The sequence below is a fragment of the Drosophila guanche genome, unplaced genomic scaffold (assembly GCF_900245975.1).
Source record: "Drosophila guanche unplaced genomic scaffold, DGUA_6, whole genome shotgun sequence".
NCBI lineage: Eukaryota > Metazoa > Arthropoda > Insecta > Diptera > Drosophilidae > Drosophila > Drosophila guanche.
In genome coordinates, this window is record NW_022995751.1 from 5,091,229 (window position 1) to 5,113,365 (window position 22,137).

The 22,137-nt window shown below is 45.8% G+C and overlaps 5 protein-coding genes across 8 annotated transcripts in view; 1 reads left to right on the forward strand and 4 right to left on the reverse strand.

Annotated features, from left to right (window-relative positions):
- Positions 1-22,137, forward strand: part of LOC117587074 (regulating synaptic membrane exocytosis protein 2) — a 35,358-nt gene that overhangs the window by 11,246 nt on the left and 1,975 nt on the right. For 2 of the 3 annotated variants that reach the window (XM_034277527.1, XM_034277526.1), the window contains exons 8-14: positions 3,574-3,698; positions 3,964-4,183; positions 4,351-4,415; positions 11,390-11,571; positions 11,664-12,400; positions 20,861-21,699; positions 21,772-21,933. In XM_034277527.1, coding sequence (XP_034133418.1) covers positions 3,574-3,698; positions 3,964-4,183; positions 4,351-4,415; positions 11,390-11,571; positions 11,664-12,400; positions 20,861-21,699; positions 21,772-21,933 — 2,330 coding nt within the window. Of the gene's footprint in view, positions 1-3,573; positions 3,699-3,963; positions 4,184-4,350; positions 4,416-11,389; positions 11,572-11,663; positions 12,401-12,882; positions 13,038-20,860; positions 21,700-21,771; positions 21,934-22,137 lie in introns of those variants that run through there. The other variant, XM_034277529.1, reaches the window with a different exon arrangement.
- On the reverse strand, positions 15,298-17,340 carry LOC117587078 (synaptic vesicle 2-related protein). Of its 2 annotated transcripts, XM_034277544.1 has the most exons (9): positions 17,263-17,340; positions 16,871-17,195; positions 16,682-16,803; positions 16,332-16,620; positions 16,157-16,258; positions 15,980-16,100; positions 15,642-15,916; positions 15,454-15,581; positions 15,298-15,381 (listed from the first exon to the last, which is right to left on the reverse strand). In XM_034277544.1, exons 1-9 carry the CDS (start codon positions 17,294-17,296, stop codon positions 15,317-15,319), a joined length of 1,461 nt encoding a protein of 486 aa, XP_034133435.1. In that variant the 5' UTR covers positions 17,297-17,340; the 3' UTR covers positions 15,298-15,316. The 2 variants fall into 2 exon arrangements, with proteins under 2 accessions (XP_034133435.1, XP_034133436.1); XM_034277545.1 differs by lacking the exon at positions 17,263-17,340 and having other exon boundaries at positions 16,882-16,944.
- Positions 17,771-22,137, reverse strand: part of LOC117587070 (talin-2) — a 40,913-nt gene continuing 36,546 nt past the window's right edge. Inside the window, exon 18 of the mRNA XM_034277517.1 lies at positions 17,771-17,791. The gene's annotated coding sequence lies outside the window, so the exon portion shown is untranslated. The remainder of the gene's footprint in view (positions 17,792-22,137) is intronic.
- LOC117587084 lies at positions 17,999-18,715 on the reverse strand. Its single transcript, XM_034277552.1, has 2 exons — positions 18,156-18,715; positions 17,999-18,094 (listed from the first exon to the last, which is right to left on the reverse strand). The coding sequence occupies exons 1-2, from the start codon at positions 18,705-18,707 to the stop codon at positions 18,071-18,073; spliced, it is 576 nt and encodes a 191-aa protein (XP_034133443.1). The 5' UTR covers positions 18,708-18,715; the 3' UTR covers positions 17,999-18,070.
- LOC117587079 (putative transporter svop-1) lies at positions 18,829-20,584 on the reverse strand. Its single transcript, XM_034277546.1, has 5 exons — positions 20,483-20,584; positions 20,105-20,429; positions 19,540-20,049; positions 18,960-19,480; positions 18,829-18,894 (listed from the first exon to the last, which is right to left on the reverse strand). Exons 1-5 carry the CDS (start codon positions 20,511-20,513, stop codon positions 18,860-18,862), a joined length of 1,422 nt encoding a protein of 473 aa, XP_034133437.1. The 5' UTR covers positions 20,514-20,584; the 3' UTR covers positions 18,829-18,859.

A 22,137-nucleotide genomic window follows, 5' to 3' on the forward strand; every position in this document is an offset into this window, starting at 1 on the left:
AGGAGAGTCTCAGGCCGCAACTGCAGCACATGACTTGCTCGGCGTATCATGAGTTAAGCCTCTACAACCCCCAACCGACTTGCCGTACAGATTCTGTTGTCTATCCGTGGCTGTGTGGCTGTGGCAGTGGCTGCTGCTGCTTACCCGGCATATTTGATATGCAACGAAGCAAGTGGAATTTTAATGTGCGAAACCATTTCCTTGGCTGCCGCTGCCGCTGCTGCTGCTGCTGCTGCTGCTGCTGCTGCTGGTGGTGGTATTTGCTCGATCCCCAGCCCACATCCTTATCCGTATACCACCTGAGACGCTGGTCGCGTCTTCTCTCTCCCCGTTGCCCTGTGGCTTAACCACAAGGACTGGCAACCTGCTGCACACGACGCACCCATGCAACATGCACATGCAGGAGGCTGTGGTTGTGGCAGCTGTGCTGCAATTTGCCTTGATATATTGACTGGTGCAAGGTTGTGGCAGGATGCCGAAGGAAGTACAGAGAGCACACACACAGTACAGCCAGATGTGGGCCTTGTAATTTGAAATGCCGAACATGGTGCACATTTTTTTCTTGTTCTTGCTGTTCTCTGTGCGTTAACATTCATACGGGAGCGGTGCCCGTAATTAGCAGCTGCACTCGACTAATGGAAGGGTTTAATTAGGGTAACGCGATGGCCATTCATCCATCCATGCAGTGCAACAGCCAGTGGCAAGTAGTGGCTGATTCGGTTGCTGTTCCTGCTACTGGCGAATGGGGCATGTAATTGAATTGTTTCCTGTTTCCCGTCAGCCATTCGACTGTGCCTTCAATTATGCAACAGTTTAAGTGTTTGCCATGGCAACTGTTAATCGGCTTGCCGAGGGCAGGGGAATGGGGCGCCCCCACAGGATGCGAAAGTGTAGCACGAAATGGCGCCTTAACACGCCTAATGAAATTTTATGCAGCCTCACTTATACACAAACACACAGAAACACACACGCGTCCACTCTCACATTCACATTTATTACTGCAAATCACGAAAGTGGAGGACCGACTGCGACTCTCTGGCATTGCGTGTGTGCCCACGACTGTCAACAGGTGACCCACAGCAGAGACCTCTAGCAGTACTCACCACAGTCCTTAGATTTCCACTTGAGTGCCTTTTCATAGTCCTGCCACATGAGGCGAGCAGCGGGCACACTTTAAACGAGCAGTTTCTTCATGCATGCCAGCCAGCTATGTATCTTTCAGGAGTTGGTTTAATTTTGCCAGAGCGAGCTCTCCATTTCCCTCCGCTCCCTCTCTCGCTTTGCCTCTAGTTTAATTAAGACTCAATTTTTATGACAGCCGATAGAAGCCACTAACGCTCATGACGCCTCCGCAGGAAGGATGCACACACACAGAGCCAGAGGAGAAGCAAGAGCGAGGTGCAGGTGCAACGTGCTGAGGTGTCCATCGATTAAATCCTTCAATGTGTGTATGTCAGCTAAAAGTTTGCTCTGTTAATGTCATTACTGAGAATGTGGAGCTCTGCGTCTCTGTGTGTGCGAGTCCCTGGCCAAGGTGCAAATTACAAACTTGTCAAAGAATCCCGAGCGAAACTTTAAACTTTTTCAACCTGTTCAAACTCCCAGTTCCATGAAGAGTTCTCCGTACCATGTTCTGCCAGTGACTCTTCTTCCTGCCGCCAATGCCAATATGTTGGCATTGCTGCACCCCTCGCATAACAAAAGGAAATGGTTGCTACAAATAACCAAAGGAATAACCCAGCAACCCCTTGGACCCTTGAAAGACCATAAACAATGCTCGTAACACCTTTTCTCTGTGTGGTGTGTGCCGGTGTGGCTGACTCCCACTCGTTTGGCTTATTAAATCCCAATGATGGCCACATAAAAAAATAACTGAGCATCCGGCAAACAAATTGTATCGTAAAAGCCGGCCAGGCAGGGCAGGGAAATGGACATCCCGTGGGTGGCTGGTCAGTCGCCACAATGAGACAAAAGACTTTACACAAAAAATAGCCAAACAGCCAGAGCCGCGCCGCACCTCAGCTCTGCTCTGCCTGCTCATGATTTTTATGACCAAAACGAATCGAAAATTTCACTCAGCGACGCACATTTCGTGCATGTTAAGTGCCGGCTCAGTAAAGGAAAATAGCTACAGCAGCAGGAAAAGAAAGAAAAAAGTGGCACACAGTCGTGGAGTGTGTCCCGTGCCGCAAACCAAAAACTGTTGCGTCATCGAATGAATAATCTGTGGCAGAGGTTGTGGCTGCGGGAATTTTCTCTACTTTTTTCTTCGCTTTCCTGCGCTGACAGCAAAAGGATTTGCGTTTTTATTTATAAGATTTTTATTGTCGTCTTAGGGCCGGTGTGGGTGGCAGCAAAAAGAAAACAACTTTTGATTAAAACACACCTTCAACAAATAAGGGGGCAGGGGGGTTTGGGATGGAGATGTTGCCTTATCCCCTAATTGGGTATCAATGCGCCTGAATCAACAGCAATGTGCGGATGCGCAACATTTTATTGCATACTTCTGGCACAAGTTTGCCGCCATTTCCGGCGCTCAAACTTGGACCTGCCATAGCTGGCTGGCTGTATGTCTGTATGGCTGTCAGGCAAGTCCTCCACGTCCTTCCTGCTCACCTTGGCGACACAATTTCATTGTCATCGCGGATGCTGCTGCTGCCTGCTCCTGCCCTTCCCCTCCTCCTCGTTCCTGGTTAACTTTCTTAGCCATTGTCTGCAGCAAGCGCTTGAATGTCGTGACTGTCGTCCCAGGGCCTCGAGGCCACAGTCGCCAGCGAGCGCCGGAAATCCGTTTTCCCCCAAGTTTTCGGTGCACAAATTGTTGAAATTAGTTTTCTGTGCCCCGAATGATAAGTACCTGGAAACTGAACTGAATACTGCACAGGCGTGTGCACCCAACCTTCCCCCGCACTCTGCCACCCCTGAATTGCAATTTAATTAATTAAATTGTTTGGATTTCGGCAGGGAAATTGATTCAGTGCACAGGTCTCTCCCCCGTCCATTTGGCACACTTAAAGTGCAATAAATGTCGATAAACCTCAAAGACGACGAGGGTCAGGCATCGGGCCAAAAGGGGCAACAGCGGTCAAGACCGCACAAGAACAAATAAATTTGTGCCAAGCATTTTGGGGAAAAATTCTCAACAAATATATACAGCAGCACATCCATTCATCCTGGGAGGGACTGTGCAGACAGCAAACGAGAGCGGACACGTTGACTAAGCAGAAAAACTTGCCAGACACTAGGGGCGGGGGCGCAAACAAGACCAAATACTCCTAGACAACAGGGCGTAGACGCAACGTTTCTGGAGGATGGTAGACTGTGAGCCGGCCACTACAAAGTGCAAATGAAATCAACGCAAATTGTTGCCACATGCCCGAAATTTGTAGCCTGCCCCAAAACGTGTCGGCGGCAAGCCACAAATTTGCTCCTTCAAGCGGCGGCACTCTCTCTTTTGATTATTCTGCTCTTAGCTTTTCTTTCTGTCCTGTTTTGTTCTGCTTTTTTTATACATAATCACTCGAGTGCTGAGTGCTGAATCTTATTATATTTGACATTGTCTATTCCCTGCAGCACGTGGCTTTGGGATGCGCGTCGTCGGTGGCAAGACCGGTGCCGATGGCCGACTCTTTGCGTACATTGTGTGGACAGTGCCGGGCGGAGCTGCCGAGAAGAATGGCCTGCAGCAAGGAGACAAGGTGAGTGGAGTGGTCACACAAAGGGTATATGGGGAAAGGGTAGGGGCAGGGTTTTAGGCTGAGTGAGCAGCTAGTAGCAGCGCTGCCACAATCGAGTGGTTGGGGGCGGCACACCGCAGAGAGCAACGCTGACTACCAGCAGATGATGCCTGTCAACAGCTAAAGCCCAAAATGAATATCCCAATGATTGATGATAGATGATTTGTGTATTTCTGCTCTCATTTTGAATACCAAAACAACATTCACCCACACCACCCCCTTACAGATACTCGAATGGAATGGCATGTCCCTCATCGACCGGAGCTTCGAGGAGGTCTGCTCCATTATGGATCGCACCGGGGACGTTGTGGAGCTGCTGGTGGAACACGCCACCGATTTTCGTATGTGCGATCTCTTCGATGAGAATCTGCCGCCGGGCAATGCCGGTGGACAGAGCGGACCACGACGTTCGGGCGATGGACCCGTTGGCCTTGGCCTCATTGCGGGTAAGCTCACGCTTCGACTTTATCTTTATCTAAGCTCTCTGTCCTTTACATTGTTGTGTATATAATGTGTATGTAAACATCTCTCTGAAATTTACATAATTTTTTCATTTGTTGCTCTCTCGTTTCTTGTTAAAAACCCGCAAAAATGTATGAAAATGTGAAAACAGAACCCGAAACCACCACAGACAAATCACCAGCATCGCCCACAAGACGGAAATTACCAAAAACTCCGGTATAAAACTATTTTGTTTTATTCATTTTTGCATAAGAGAAGGCCTCGGGGGTAGCAGCACTCCAGTGTGAGAGTTTGCAGCCCGAAAATATATATTTAAAATATATAGAAAATATAAAAGAACAAATGATAAATATTACTATATATACGCATACCATACTACTACTTACTACTACTACATACCTAAAAGTACATGGCTATTAAATGCAGCTTAAGCATTTGGCAGCAGTTTTTAACCCCTCCCCACCATACACACTCACACTCACACTGACACACACATACGCGTTTTCAGCTTTTCACAAAATGCGCTCACGAAAATGCATTGAATTCTCTTTCTCTCTCGCAACTGATTGCAGCTTCAAGGCTATTTAAATATATGAAAATTCACCCAAATTTTTGACCCACTGATAGCCAGCTATCAACGATAACAGCTCCATTGGTACTCCCGTTTTCCTTTCGTTTTTTGGCCACACATTACTCGTACATGTAAACCAGATTTTAAACCAGTAGCTAAAGAAAAGAAAAAACCAAAAATTTACTTGATTTCGATGTGTGATTTTTGTTTTGAGTTGGATTTATGTTCAGTTGGTTTATTAACCATAACAAAAATGGATAAATTAAATGTGTTCATTGCTATTTTTCTGTCATTTATAACCACAAGATGTACTTAACATACTCGTATATATTTTATTTTATCGGTGTTTTGGTAGTAAACTTAGTGATTTCGAAAGAGAATAAAAACAAATACATATATTACGTGTATGCCCAACTAATCGTATGTAGATACATGGTTAAAAATAAGCAGACAAAAACACTACTAAACTTAGTCAGACAAAGCGAGAGTTCAGATATGCTCAAAGATATACTCGTACTCGATAGATTATACTCGTTCCTTGTTTCCATAAAATCAGTTTTTGAAACCTTTTGTTGAACATTCTTCTTGCCTGTGGGGCAATCGAATTGCCCGGCAGCTGCAAACACCGTAAGAACAAGCACCAAAAAACAATAGAGTTTTAAGCGATGATGAAAATATCTACATGTGTAGCATTTTAACTGATAGTCGGATAACTGATAACTAGCATTCGTGTCTACTACATACATACAACCATATATTCGTGTTGATAACACAACCCTCTTGCGCCTATGCCGAATATACGATATCTATACATACATAATTATAGTAATGCCGCTTGTGTAGACCAGCAAGTACTCTTAGGCTCTACGAATTGATACAATAATAACTAAGGAACACAGGAGAATTATTATGAAATGTACTACAACAAAAACAACTACTACTACTACTACTACTTAATAATTACCCCGCCAATTGATGAATCGTGTCTGAGTGCGGTCTCAGCTGGGGTCGCTATATACTTGAAATAGATAAAACAAAAATCTTTATAAATGTTATTTAGTGCAAATTTGTAGCAAAACAGAGTTTAACAATATTTGGGTGTGTGTTTTAAATGTTATTGAATTTATGATAATTAGTAAGACAAACAAAAAACGAACGAAAAAACAAAACAAAACAAAAAAAAATAATAATACAAATTGAGAAAAAAAGAAACCACAAAAACAAAACATGAAAAAATACCAGTAGTTTGTTGTTGAAATGTTTAAATGTGTTTTTAAGCCACAAAAAAAAGAACATCCAAGAAATGCTACTATTTACATACATACATACATATATGTATACATATGTAGATGTATACCCGTTTGTATACGTTTATGTTGGATGTACGACCCCCCAGTTACATACATGCCTACATACTCGTATTATATGCCATCTGTGTGTGTTTTTTGAGTGTGTTTTGTTGTGGTACACCTGCATACATATGGCCATTGTTAGTGATGTGTTTTGATGTGTTTGTAACTGTTGAAACGAAGGCAAAAGCGAACTCTGTGGAGAGAGCCCACCTACCTAAACATGTTTAAGAAACTAAATAGAAAGAGAAGTAGAAAAAAAGTCGAAGAGAAGAGGAGTAGAAAAGAGAGTAGAGAAGCGTAGCGAATGAGGCAGAAGGCAAACTGAATTGACTCGTTAAACATTAACTGAATGAATGAATGAATGGCTTTTGTAGCTGTGTAACTCCTGTCAGATGGGTGATAACATTTAACTTGATTTCGATTTCGATCACACAGACACCACGATAACACTTTTTGTATAGCCCCACGCCACACCACACCACACCACACCACACCACGAAATGAAAGCGAAAGCGAAACTCGAACTGTATCTGTAATTGTAACTTTAACCCTAAATATACATTTAAATGTAACTTTAACATTAACTTATAACTGGTAACTGTAACTGTGTATTATGTGCTAAATTTATAAACCTTTACAAACAAATCCAAGCTCCTAAAGCTTTGTATGTGACGTGACGCAGGTGAAGGTGCAAAAAGGCAAGCAAAAGTCCCCCCCGAACTGATGGTACTGATGGCACCCACCCCACCCATTTTTTTTAGATTACTAATTAACGTAATGCCAGGGACAGCCATGGCTGTGGCTGTAAGGTTTGCAGCTAATTTTGAATGGTGCAGAAAGCCAAACTAACAAACTTTATCTACGGTGTAAATGTGTACATTTACACGTAAGCAAACAAATGCTATACGCTATACGATACACCCACTCTATATATACATAACATGCATACAACATACATACATACATTTATCTACCATATACATACATCCAGTTACATATATGTATATGTATATTAGTCTCTAATGCGTATGTATACCAACAATGTGCTAGCAACCTAAATCTAAAACTAATTCTACAAAAAATCTAACAAGCGAAAAGACAAGCAAAAGAAACGTGAAAAATAAAGTCTCTCTATTTAACTGCAAAACAAAAACAGAGCTCGCATTCGAAATCCCTGTCTCTGGACTTAATCCTTTCGCACAGCAGCAGTTGCAGCAGCATCAGCATCAGCAGAATCGTTGACCCGTCGTCCCAGCCCCCACACCTGACTGAAGCCATCAATCTCTAATGGTAAATGAAACAAACAGCAACTCGTAACACAAGTACTCCTCTGTACATTCAGCATCCCCCTCTCTATACGCTATATACCCGATATACTCTATATATACCCATAAACTGTACAGTTTTAGCGCACCCAAACTACCCGCTAGAAAACTAATGAAAAAACAAGACAAAACAAATAACAGAGAGTAATAATAATGATACCTATACAGTGATTCCAGTGTAATATAGCTAGGCTCCTACAACTCGTATAAGCTATACTGTAATGTCCCTTCCCCAAACCACTAACCACTAGCCCCCAATCGAGATTGTATTGTAAAGTGCGCTGCTTTCTTTCATTTTTACTTTTACTTTTACTTTATGTAAGGCTTTCATTTCATTTCATTTCTCTTGTTCTGGTTCATGCCTTTGGTTTCATTTCGTTTCGATTGTTACGCTCTTTTTTTCTGCCGCTGCCGCTGCCGCTGTGCCGTGTCCGTGTCTCCGTCTCTGTCCCTCCTGTATACAATTTCCACTTTCACTTTCACGTTTCCTTCTCCTGTCAATTTATGAGCTTTTGTTTGGCTTTCGCTTAGCAAATGTTTACCTTTACTTTACTCTTCCTGTTCGTTTCGTTTCTTTTCGTTTGGTTTCCTTTCCCTTCGATTTGTTACGTTTCATTTCTCTCTTTGGTTTTTGCTTTGCATAATACACCCGACTTTGACTCTTTAATTATACCACTCTCTATCAATAGGAACTATAGTGTTGTATTTGCTCTACACTCCTCATCCTTCGAAGTGAAGAACCCTGTACCATACACACACAAACACACACTGTCGTCTTTTTTCTGCAACGAAAAACCAATGCCTAGATGCCTTTTTGTTGTTTTTTGCATTTGGCTAATTTGCCGAAACAAAAGCCCATTGTGCGGTAATGTAGCCATGATATTAATGTACATAAATGATGAAACAGCAGGCCAATCAAGCTGATTGATAGCTGCTGGTCCATTGGCAGCACTTACAGGGTATTTCAGTGTCGCAAAACAAGAACAAAACACCACACGACACAATGTTTGAGTTAAGTTTTTGGATTTTTGCCTGATTTGCGATTTAATTTGAGTTTTGTTGAGTGGATTTTCCTCTTAGATTTCTTCACGTTTCTGTTGACTAGTTTTGGTTTGCATTTTCAATTAATTTGCATACAACTAACGCCTAAGCCTACGAATTTGTTTTTGAATAGCATTTAGTGGCTCTTGAAGCGTGTCTTGAACCGATATTAGCATTTCTCCTAAACGACTTGCGATTAAAAATACTATATAAATAAACAAACAAACTCAAACTCAAACTCAACCTACAAACAAACCCACACACTTACCTACTACTTAACTTAACTTACTATATGCTATAATTGTATTATGAACATTGAACTCAATTTTCATTTCCTGTGTACAAAACCAAATGTAACCCCAGCTGGCACGAGTTATGGCTATAAACAGATTTAAAATAAACAAAACAAAATAACTTTAACAGAAAACCAGAAAAACTGAAACAGGAACCGAAAACTGAAACGAAACCTGCCCTAAAATTTGAAACTGAAACAGAAAACAGAAACGAAACCCGAGTAAAAACCAAAATGAAATAATATATGTACAAAAACAAAACAAAAGAAATTAAACAACAACCGAAAGTATTTTATGACTGTCAAACAAATCGATTGCAGCGTGTGATTGAGACCTAATTATGAGCTATGCTGCTTCCAGCTTAACCCAACGGCCCGCAACCCACGCCATGCGTTTGATTGATAGATTTTTATTGAATGTAATGATATTATTTGTACAATTTGCATATGAATTTTAACCACTCACTCGGTAGCTGTAGTTCGTAGTCTCGTATTGGTAATTAATTCCATTTGTTCTTTCTGTAAATAAAATGTTTGTGTGTTTTGTTTGCCATATGGAATATGTGTACATATATTTGTGTATGCTGTATATCATTTTACAGTATATATGTATGTATGTGTGTGTTTATGTGTCGTATCTGTGTATGTGTCTATCCTTTGCTGCCATGTTTTAATATTCATGCCGCGAAAACTTTTCCGTCACTTTGAGTTACCTTTTTGCAGCGCGCGAGGCAAATTCGAATAGAAGTGGCATAAAATGGAAACCGCAATATTCCTCTAGACTGGCGCGAAGTTTGCAGCCCAACGAAGACCCAAAACCGTTTCTTGTTGTTGTTGCTGGGCAGGTGTCAAGTTGGCGTGTGAGTTTTTCATTGGCAGAGCCACCTGCCTGTCGGGTCTACAGCAACAGGTGGAGTTGGGGTTGGGTGTCCTTTCCTGTCCTGTCCTGTCGCCCTTTAATTGACAGCTGGGAGACATAAAATGCTCAAAATGTCGAAAATTAGAAAACTTTTAACAACAATTGGTGGAACGCCCAACCGTCCGTCCGTCAGCCTGGTGGGAGCCTTCATCATTATGATTATCGACAGGCACAGGGAGGCACATATTTTAAGTCTGTGTTCTGGCATTGGAAAGTTTTCAAGTGCTTAGGCTTTTATCGCTCCAACACTGGCTGTGGCTGTGGCTGTGGCACTGGCTCGGCCTGATGCCTGATAAACTCCAATAATCCAGCAAGTACATGTGCCTGCTTACCTGGAGATAAAAATAAACGCGCCATCGCCCCCGCATCCATCTCGGTCTCCATCTCCCTCTCCTCGTGCATCTCCACTCTTGTGGCTTATAAACAGTCCCGACACGAATTCGATTTCCACAGATGAGCGACAGAAGTGGGCGTACGGGCGGTAGGCGGCATAACGTAATAATTTTCGTCTCTTTTTTTTTGGGCATAAAAAGTTATCGAGCAACAGTTCGCAGTTGGCAATGATGCAGCAGCAGCAGTAGCAGCAGCATGTGTGTGGTGGTGTGGTGTGGTGTGGCATGGTGGTGGTTGCCGCGTGTACGAGCTCCATTTCCGTTTCGGTACACGTTATTGCAATATGGCGGCTTCCGCTGCTGTTGCCGCTGCAGAGAAAGTCAATTCATGGCTGGCTGCTAGTATTTGTTCTGTTTTAGTATGTGTGTGGGTGCGCATGTACACGCTATGAATATGTTATATGTGGATGCCACGCCATTACCAACGGGCACACATACAGCCAGTCTGCAGTCCATAGGCTACCAGCGAGAGCCCGTTGCCACTGGGCCACTGTGCGGCAATGACTTCCGTTTTGGCGGGGGGATCGAGACCATGACCATGCCTCTGCTGTTGGTAGTGTCACACCCCACGATAGCAGATTGCATTTGTGGTGCTCCGCTTTTTTGTTTATCTGTAGATGTGTCTGTGTGTGTGGAGCTTTTGTTTAGGAAAACACATGTGCAATTTCATGCTGCCGCTTTGTTTACCTTTGCCTGAGTATTAGTGTCTGCCTGTGTGTGTGTGTGTGGCAGCATCATAATTTGCATTATATTTATGTGTATCTCTGCGCATTGTTCGTGGCATGCCCCCTGAGGCGGGGGGAGCAAGTGCACTGCAATTTATATGGCATGCTTCAACCATCTATGTAGCTCTCTCGCTCGCTCTCTCTAGCTCTATCTCGCTCTCTGTTGATTTTGCTTCGTTTAATTTAGTTTTTATTTGCGTTTTGATTGCTTTCATTTCGTTGTTCAGTTTATGTACACAAACAAAAAGCACACACCCAAAAACACACACACCTCACACATACACAACTAGAAGGCGAAACATTTGCATAATTGAGACACCGAAAAACAGCTGTAAATAGGCAAGAAAAGACGACAGACAGTCGTGCAGTTTGCTGCTTCTTTTGCTTAGGCTTTAGACTTTAGGCTGATTGATGAACTCCCATACGAATACTTATACCCTACAAATACACCACATAAATAGTAGAACAACTTCCATAGAAGCAGGCACACCCTGTCTCTGTCTCTGACTCTCTCTCTCTCTGTCTGCCTGTTTTTCTCTTTCCTTACTAATGAGCTTCTCCCATCCGCTGCAGGAGCAAATTGCACGCGAGAAAATGGTCTCGGGACGTGTCCAGATTCAGGTCTGGTATCACGCAGAGCGGCAGGAGCTGGTCGTCTCGTTGATGGCCGCCGATGATCTGGCGCTGAGGGATGAGGCATACGGGCACGGCAATCTGCCGGAGGCATATGCCAAGGTCCGCATACTGCCCAAGTGGTAAGTGATTTTAATGCCTCATAATTCCTTTTCAATCTGCCATAATTCATCTTCCATTTTCATCCTCACACTCTCTCGTAATCCCTCTGCAGCGGTGATGGCAGTGTGCAACAGACGGAGGTCAGTCGACCCACACAGAATCCAATTTGGAATGCGACGCTGACATTTGGCCATGTCAAGGCCGACAGCCTGATGGATCGCTATATAGACATACAGCTGTGGGATCTGGTGCCGCACACCGAGTCCATATTCCTCGGCGAATGCAGCATCGAGCTGCAGCAGGCCTTCCTCGACGATCAGGCCATCTGGTGCCGGCTGGACGATATGAAGGGACTGCGTGGCATCAGCATGAGCAAGTCGCCGAGCGTGTCGCCGCGTGGCTCCATTGCCGCAGGCGCCGGGGCACCGTGTGGCGATGTCAGCCGACTGTTGCGACGCGACTACAACATGCAGCGATCCATCTCCGATGAGGTAGACTCCATTGGAGATGGAGCAACGCTGCTGCATCCGGACACCGCGTGGATGGCGGGCTCGCGGCGTGGGTCGTCGCAATCGGAGACCATGGAGGTGGAGGTCTACCAGCTGGGCAAGGACTTCTCGCGCTCATTGCCGGGCTCGCGTCGATCGAGTTTCCAGGATGCCGAAAAGCAGCGGCTCGAGGAGGACGCCATGGCTACGCCACCCACATCGTATCTTGTGGGCAGGCGCCGCTCCTCCGTGGCTCGACGCGATCCGGATGAGATCTTGAAATCCTTGAAGGCTGTCCGCGGCGAACTAGGACGCACCATGAGTCTGGGAACCGAGCAGCACAAGCGCATAGGATCGCGACGTGAGTAGACCAGTTTGATATTACCTAAAGGGGATACTACTAGCTATGGGGATATATAATATTTGGTAGGAGTATGGAGTACTCCTGAAAGCTGCTTCTAACCTTTTATGATTTTTGCCTATATAGGGAGATCTCTCAGCACCCCCTACCCTGGGCGACTATTATGTGTCTGTCTCTTCTCTGCCTCTCTGTCTCTCTGTCTCTCTGTCTCTCTGTCTCTCTGCTCTCTGTGTTTTCCGTACACCTCTCTCTCTCTCTACACTACTTCTCTGCAATTCCCAAACTAATCCTCAACTGTGCCTTGCTGCTAGTTGTGTGTCTCTCATGATAATAATAATAATGATTTATGCCACACAATAGATATAATACGTCTGCGCTGTCACTGCATTGTACACTCTCTCTAGATATATATTTACCACTTGCTCTCTCTATCTCTCTATCCATCTATCTAATGTCTTCTTCCATATCTTTCCCACTATTAGCCACAATATCGGTGTCGCATTATCAAAGCTTTGACACACCCCACCACACACAATGGAAAAAACATTAAACGAGAAATTCACTTTACACACACAATAATTCACTTAAAACAAAACTTAATTTATAACAAAAATCAAAGCAGAAAGAAAGCACTAAATCCACATTTAAATCAACGCCCCACCTTTTGGCACTTTGTAACTTGCTTTTGCATACAAAACTTGACTTGATTTAACTTGATCAAAATTGCCCACACCCAGACTTGCCACACTGCAACATTGCACTCCACACTCTTTCCACACCGTAACACAAAACCCGCCAGCAACCACAGGCAACAGCAAAAAAAAAGGTTGCAGCAGGCAACAGACAAATGTTAACTCTGAAAACTGAATGCTAAAAATACCTTTGTAAATTATACAAGCCAAAAAACATAAAACAATCCCTGCAAATCCCTGGCAACTCCAACTTAAAATGTAAACTGCATTCAAGCAAGACAACAACAGATACATTTAGCAAAACAGAAATAACTAACATCACCACCAACCACCAACCACCAACCACTACATCCACCACTGGTAAGAATGCAAAATGAACTTGAGTTGAGATTGAGTTTGCGTTTGCGTTTGGCATTTTAGTTGCTACTTCTAATACTAATCCGCATAACCCCCAACCCAAACCCCTAAAAAAGAAGCATCCTTGCTGTCGTAATTACTGGAAAGAATATTCCAAGCTCCCAGCTCTAGCTGGAGTTGTTGCATGTTGCCACTTAATTAACGCTCGCTTTCACACACAATTACGCTCTCTCACTTCTCACTTCTCCACTCGCATGCATGTTTAAGAGCGCGTCTCGCATTCGCAAAGTCTGCCAAAATCTTATTAGCACCACAGACACACTGATACACACACAGCAGCACCAAAAATCTACCACTTGATAATCCAGTGTTCCAGTGCCAGGACACACAGGGAAAACTTCTGATGCCATCTTCGTGGCTGGCGTATCTCTGTGGCTCTGTGGCTGGAGCTTATTTAAGCTTATTGATGCTATTTGCACAGCCCCTAAGAGCAGGGAACAGCACAAGTAAAAACGAAAGTAAAATGTTACGAAGAAAAAGGAAAACTCACAACGAAAGGCAAAAAACTCTCAACAAATTTTTTGTTTAAAATGCACAGCCACACGAATGGCAGGCTGGCTGTGCCCCACTCTACGACCTTATTACCTGTTGCCCCCACATAAACCCTTCAACGCGCTGACATCCCAGAGAGCTCCGTACCGTGCTGGAATAGCTCAGCCTTGAAATTAACTTTTAAAAGCCAGGCAGGCTGGCAGGCAGGCAGGCGGTAGGAGAATGCAAAATATGAAAACTCTCTCACTCGCTGGGGGGAACAAAAACAAACGCGATAAGAGAGAACAAAGCCAAAATACGCATTTGCCTGAGCCACAAACAAGCCGTTAAATATGAAAATAAGTAGCAGCCTCTGTGATGTCTGATGACTGTGTCTGATGTCTATGTCGGTGCCTGTCCAAACGTTGGCTCTAACTCAGTCTCACGTTCCTAGGTAGCTGGCAGGGTAGGAGATTCGAAGCAGTAGCCCCGCGATTCGACAGCTCTTAACCTACCAAAGAGACGTCCCTATTACGAGTATTGTGCTTGTTCGGCACAAAAAAACTTTGTCGTTCTACTCAATATGTTTTTCTCGTTTGCCACTCCAGCCCCCAGCTCCACTTCAGCTCCTGTCCCGCTCCCTTTTTCGATTTTCTTGCTACGACAGTTATTATTAAGCCGCTTAGCGATTGCCTTGCCTGGCCTTGCCTTCAGTTTCCTTTTCCTTTCCTTACTCTTCGTTTTCATTTTCATTTTCATTTCGTTTCCCGTTTTTTGCCTTTTACGCACTTTCATATCCGCTATACATATACACGTACATAAAGATATGTACATATGTACATAATATGTATCCACTCTTTATATAAATGTATATTTATCGTACAGCAAAAAAAGAACCTCACAGTAGCAGCGCATCTGTCGCCAAGTTTATTTGACGTTTATTTTATTTTTTGGCTGGCGGTGGCGGTGAACAAAAAAAATCATTTCAACTTTTGCCATAATCCTTTCTTTTTTTTTGCTGTCGCCGGAAGGCGGATATAAAATTTGCACTTCGTGCTGTGCGCCCAATTGATTGAATGATTGATTGACTGATTGCCAAGACAGATAAGAAAGCCCATTGCCCTTGTCATGCCCTTACCGTACTCCCAGTACTCCCTGCCCCGAGCTGCTGCCAAAAAGTTTTAATGAAGCCTGCCGCCTGCCTGCCTGTGCCTGTCAAATAATTACGCATATCACGTATACGCCATGCTGTATATTCTGCTTATGAAGCTGTGTTTTCACCTGCTTTGGGTTGGACAAATTCATTAGGGAGCCTGCCAGCAGCCGACAGGTTGTGCTACTTGGACAGGTTCTCCATCATTTTACTCTCCGAGGGCAGCAGCAGAATGAGGATCGCGGAAGCTGTAGACAGGGAGGGGAATTTATAATTATTCATTAGCTAGAAAAAATATATATTTAAATTATTCTAATTACCAATGATGGCCAGCACAAAGCCATTGAAGGTCACATAGCAAAGCTGCCTGAGGGTGTAGCCAATGAATAAACTGGAAGTGAGAACTCCAGTGCGTCCAAAGATCAAGCAAAGAGCAACGGCTTTGCCCCTGGAGACAGATAAAAGAACCAATAAGGAATATGGAAAATCATAGAGGATTATCGCTCACCTGAGATGTGTGGGAATCAGATCTATGAGTAGCGATGTAGTCAGTCGCAGGCTGCATAGCGGCGGCACAATAAGCAGCAGGAATACAATCAATATCAGTGTATCGTTCGTGACAAAGTTCACCAAACAACCAGCCAGGGCAGCTGTTAAAAGGTAAATCACGATAATTGTTCTACGCCTAATGCACATCAGCAGAAAGCTCGTCAAAATGAAGGCAACAAGCACAACGACACCGTGGTAAATGGAGTCCTTGACGTTTGTAAAAGTTAAATCACACTGCAAGACCAAAGGGGGGGGGATATAAGTGGAGGAAACAAGATCTCTCAGCTCTCAGCTCACCGTGGGCAGCTCTATTTTTGTATCTCCATGCTTCTTCATCAGCTCACAGATCGTCTCGGTCTCCTCCACTTGTAGAATGAGATGGCGTACCCGCAGCATCCACACGCCCAGACCAAAACTCCTGCAAAGAAAGACTCAATATGTCTAGGGATCTGCCTTGGGGCTGCCACAACTCACACGCCAAATTGGACAAAAACACCTGCGGATGTGAGGAAAAAGCTGCGAAAGTAGGGCCGCTTCAGCAGCGGCAGTGACTCGTACCACAGGCGAGCCAAACAGCTGGCAGAGGAATGAATAGAGAGATATAATTGTAGATGAATATACCCCCTGTAATTGATGTGCCCTTTCTTACTTCCTCTTGATGGTAGCACCACGCAAACGTGGCTGCGTGACAGAGTCCACGCCCAGGCTGGCCAGGGTGACATCCTTGCCCTTGTTCAGGCGGCAGCATTGCTCCAGCACGGCCATGGCCTTGTCATCCTCATTGACCGACAGATAATACTTGGGGCTCTCGGGCAGTCGATAGAGCAAGATGAAAGCAGTAATGCCAGGCAGCAGATTCAGCAGGATCAGCAGTCGCCAGCTAGAGAAGGTGTAATTGTTGTAGATGGGCAGGTTAACCTTTATCAAAGCAGCAATAACTGTGGCAGTATACATGGGAATTAGTTCAGGCTTGAGTTTAGGATTAATGGTCAAACTTACATGGCACATAGATCATGCTTATACCTATGGAATAGCTAACATAGTTGAGCACTTTGGGTCGCAGGGAGAACTTTGTAAACTCGCTCAGGTACGTCTGCATAGACACTGTGGGTCCAGTGACGCTTTAAGGCGATAGAAAGAGAGCAAAGGAGCAGTCAGCATGGAAACAATTCCCCTTTAGATACTTACAAGACACCTACAAGAAAGCGCATCACCAGAAACGACCAAAACTCTGGCATAAAGGCCGACAGAAGAGAAGTGAGGAGCATGAGGGAACCCGTGATTAGTATCAATTTTCGTCTGCCAATCTCATCCGCCTTGTCGCCCATGTAGTGACTCGCCAGAATCTGTGCGGTAAAGACAGCGCTCATCAGCCAGGACATGCGGTGATCGTCGATTTGCAGATCGCAGGCACTCGAGGCTACAATCAAGGACAGGCCCAACTGTTCGTTCGTTATGTAGATCTGAATCAGCATGCAGCAAAGAAAGATGATTCGCTGCATGCGCCCAAAGCCTGCAGATGATCAAATATTGATCAAGATTGCTGTTTGGATTGGTCTTTAATGCGGGAAGGGGCTTACCCAACATATGATAGACGTCGTCAATGTCTGCCATGTTTTTCCCATATATAAGTCCAAGTCTGGAAAAGTAAAAGAAAAGCTGAAGCTTAAGGCAAAGTCGGCTTTTATTTAAACTGACTTTACACGAGTACTAGAATGACTACAAGGAATCCCTTCTGGCTCTGTCAGACTGTTGAGGAGAGCATTTAACGATGTGAAAATTTATTGTTAAAAGCCAAGAAATCTTACACATCAAACCCAAAACAAATGAGTATCGAGAGAGTCAGCCTCAAACTGCACAGCGGCGGAACAATTAAAATGAGAAATAAAATGAGTATCAGCGTCTCGTCTTTGGCAAAGTTCAAGAGGAAACCAGCAAAGGCAGCAACCAGAACATAGATTAAAACGATGACTCGGCGACCGAACCAAACGTGCAGAATGCTCGTGAACACAAAGAAGCCAAGTACAACGAGGCCATGGAAGGCAGAGTCCTTCAGATCATCCATGCCTAAGTCACACTGAAAAGACAAGCTGGATCACTGGGCAATCACAATCACTGATAGAGTCTCTCACCTTTGGCAGCGTCATTATAGTTTCATCAAATTTGTCGAGCACCACACAGATGGTCTGCGATTCTTTGTTTTTGAGCGTGAGATGACGAACACGCAGCATCCAGCTGGCCAGACCAGCACCACTGCAAGACGGATAATGAGTACAGCTTCAGACGGATCCCTTATGAGCAGAAACTTACGTGCCCAAGAATACAAAAATGACAGCGGAGGCCAAAGCAAAATACCGGAAATAAACGCCACGCAGGAGGGGAAGCACGTCATACCACTGCCGGGCCAAGGCACTGGCAAAGGAAATTATATTCACTGCATGAGATTGAATCTATGTTTAAGTGAAAGTATCACCTTCGATGGATCTTTTTCTCGGGCAGTCGCGGCTGCGTGACAGACTCCACACCCAGACTGGAGAGGGTCACAGCCTTGCCCTTGCCCTTGCCATGGCCATGGCCTTTTCCTGCTCATCGACGGCCAGGTAATATTTGGGACTCTCTGGCAACAAAAATAGCGAGACAATGCCAAAGAGGCTAGGCAGCAGATTGAACAGAACCAGCACACGCCAGCTGGTGAGTGCGTAATCGTTGGCGATTCTGTGGTGCAACTTGAGGGCCAGCAGTAGCGAGGCGATACCTGCCTGAAAGCAGACAGCAGGGAGCACAACACACTGAGAATCAGCGTTATGAGAAGCATCTTGCGTCGCCCAATTTCATCCGCCTTGTAGCCCATATAGGGACTGATCACAATCTGTCCAGAAATAACCGCCGAATAAAGCCACGACAAGCGATGATCGTGAATGGCCATCTCACAGGTGGCACCCGCCAAAACCAACACCAGTCCGAGCTGCTCGTTGGTCACGTACACCTGAATGACGGCGCAGGTGCAGAAAATGAAGATTTGCATGCGGCCAAAGGCTGCGTGACCCGAATCGAGTGTAAAGAGGGAGAGAAGTCGTGTGTCTGCGGCTTACCCAGCGTGGCAAAAACATCATTAATCAATAACGACTTACAAAAATCACAAAAACTTCAAGACAAAATTGAAGTCTAGAGCGGGGTCTACTCTGGCAGCAGGAAGCACAAAATAATGCAAACTGAAAAAAAGGAGAGTACGAAGATGAGAGCACTGATTGAAGCCCAACTGGCATACACCACTTACACATGAGATAGGCCACAAAGATGTTGAGTGTGGCCACGCAGGAGACCTTCAGCATGAGGCCCACGAGCAGGCAGCCGAAAATGGAACCCAAACGGGAGAGCGCTCTGTTCAGGCTGAGAGCCTTGGCACGCAGCTGTGTGGGCATGCAATCAACCAGCACCGCGGACACCAAGGTGATCATCACACCGGGCAGAATCATCATCAGGCTGAAGCAGATCAAAATGGCAAGTGGTTCCTTGATGAAGTTCAGGGCCAGGCCGCAAAGGGCGGCGGTGCTGACGTAGCAAACGAAGACATGTTTCCGCGACACGAACACCAGCAGAAGCAGAGCCAAGAAGTAGAAGCAAATGTAGGCGATGCCATAGTAGATCGGATCGGTGAAGTCTGGCAGTTCGGTGGGGGCTGTAACGTTCTTTGCCTGGTCAAAGTTCCTGGGTTTGCTCAGCACATCGCAGAGCAGTCGGTACTGGCTGTTGTCCTGACTACGCAGCAGTGGAAACCACATGCCCAGGCCAAGGGAGCTGTCGATACAGGTCGGAAATGAATGCTGAGAAGTACTGGAAAAAGCGACGCCACTCACATCAGAAACATGCCAAACGACAGCAGCGTGCAGACCATAAAGTCACGGCAGTACGGTGGTTTCACCAAGCGAATGCTGTCATCCCACACGAGCTTAAAGTAATTGGACTTAACCACAATTGTCTGCCTGCGAAAGTCCGCCAGCTCGATGTGCAGCTCGTCCATGTTCTTGCGGTTGCGGCGACACAGCCAGCGGAGCACCTCGTAGGCATCCTCCTTGCGCTTCACGGACATCAGATAGTAGGGACTCTCCGGCAGCCAGCACAGACCCAGCAGCGCAATGACACCGGGCAGCGTGTACAGCATCATGAGGTAGCGCCAGGAGCGCTGCTCATAAGCGTCATCTGCCGATGCGCAGTATTGTTTGGGCAGAAATAATTTCGCCACCAGCGGGCAGTAGATCAGCGACAAACCCACGCCCAGGCTGAAGACGACAACGAGCTTGGGGCGGGCATGTGGCGCTGAGAATTCTGTCATGTAGCCAAGGATACATGTGGCAGGTCCACAAAGGCTAAGGGGAGAGGGAATAAGTGAGGAAATTATCAAATCAAAAACGATCTACATACAATACTCCAACGAAGAATCGCGTTGTCGACAACGCATACACCTCCGGCATAAGTGCCGACGTCACCGACAGCACAATGGTAACGAGCAGCATCCAGCGTAAGATTCTAACCCTGCCCTTGACATCTATGAGGTAGCCCACGTAGAATCCAGAGAGCGTCATGCCCACCATCAAGGAGGTCATCATCAGTGACTTTTGGCCGGAAGTTGTGCCCAGATCGCAAGACGAGGCCACAACGATGATCGACATGCCGAAGCTCTCGTTGACGGCCAGCAAATTGGCGAAACTGGAGAAGACCAGCACCAGCACCTGGCCACAGCCAAAGCCTGTCGAGGAATGGAGCTAGATGGGAGCCATAGAAAGGCCTGCAAAGACTTACCTATCGAATTCAGAGCTTCGTCTAGCTCCATGCTGTGTGCTCATTTGTGTTTTTCTGTTTATTTAAAAAAGAAATGACAACTCTCACACAACTTACACCTTAAAAGCACATTTCAACTTGGTTCCGCATGCTTTGTCTTTTTGTGTAGACTTTTCTTTTCTCTTTTACTTATTCTAACTCCTTTCTTAGCCTTAGTTTTAGCTTTTGTTTTAGTCTTAGATCTAGTTTTAGTCATAGACCATTTAACACTTTTCATTCTTCGCCAAGTAATCGTTTGGTTCTTTGAGTTGAGTTGCAAAAAAAGAGTTTGAGCCACTGCCATCGTGGAGCCACTGCAGGAATGGTCTAAGTTTGCTCCTGTCTCCCCCTCAACACCAGGTACCAGTCGCGTCGGTCTGCCGAGTGGACCCAACAGTCGCAAGAGCTCCATTCTGGATCTCACGCAGCAGCAGCAACAGATCCAGCAACTCCAGCAGCTGCAGCAACAGCAACAACTCCAGATGCAGCAGCAACATCTGCCAATTGGCATTGGCAACCATGATACCAGTCCGCCGTCCGATGAGGAAGACAAGCGCTTTCGACCACGCTGGAAGGGCTCTGGCAGCCAGCTGCCACCACAGAGCCCCAAGCAGGCGCTGTCGAGACTCAAGCAGGCCGCTTCCGTCTCGAATGTGGCCCAGGAGCGACACAACCAGCTGCTGGGCTCCAATCTGGGCGATGGTTCGCCGCAGCATCAGCAGCAGCAACAGGCGAACCTGCGGAAGGGCAGCATGATTAATCTGCGCGGTCAGGGCCAAGGCCAGGACATGCTCTCCGCTGGGCAGTTGCAGCAGCAGCGCAAGGGCAGCATGTTTCAACTGGGCGAGGCCCAATCGCTGTCGCAGCAGCCACAGGCACAGTCCCTGCAGCGCAAGGGCAGCATGTATGTGGGCGGCAGCGGCAGCGACACGCCCACCATGGGCACACCGACGCGGAAGGGCAGCATCTATCAACGGACCAGCACGGACAGCGGCGATAGTCCGCAGCGGAAGCAGAGCGTGGTGAAGACCCTCAGCGGCAGCTATGTCAATGTCTCGGCCATCACCGGCAGCGAGTCGAGCTACGGCCTGAAGCTGGGTCCCTCGCAGATCCATCCCAAGGGCTACCGCCTGTCCACGGCTCGCTATGGGGAGCTCAAAATGGGTTTTGTGAAAATCAAAGGCAACGTCGAAGTGGAGGTGAGTGGACATCCAGTTCCTGTCTGTTTCTTCTTGTCTGTTTCTCTTGTTTAATATTTCCCCTCGTTGCAGCTTATGTGTGCTCGTAATATTGTCAACGAGGACTGTGAGACGCCGCCAGACACATATGTCAAATGTTATATCAAGGATGGAGAACGATTGCGGCACAAGAAGAAGACGCGCGTGGTGCGCCATTCCGCGGAGCCATTCTACAGGCAGACCATCAAGTATCAGGTGAGCAAAATGGTAGCCATTGTTACAGGTGCCAACGATGTGGCTGCGTATGATGTGGATGATGATGATGATAATAATGATGATGCTGCTGATGGCCAGGATGTTATTACCTTCTGCCGCCTGCATTGTAATGCGATTAATGGCAGCCTCGACCACGCAGCGGACGCGGCACCATGGATGAGATGAGGCCAATTTTCGTTGCCA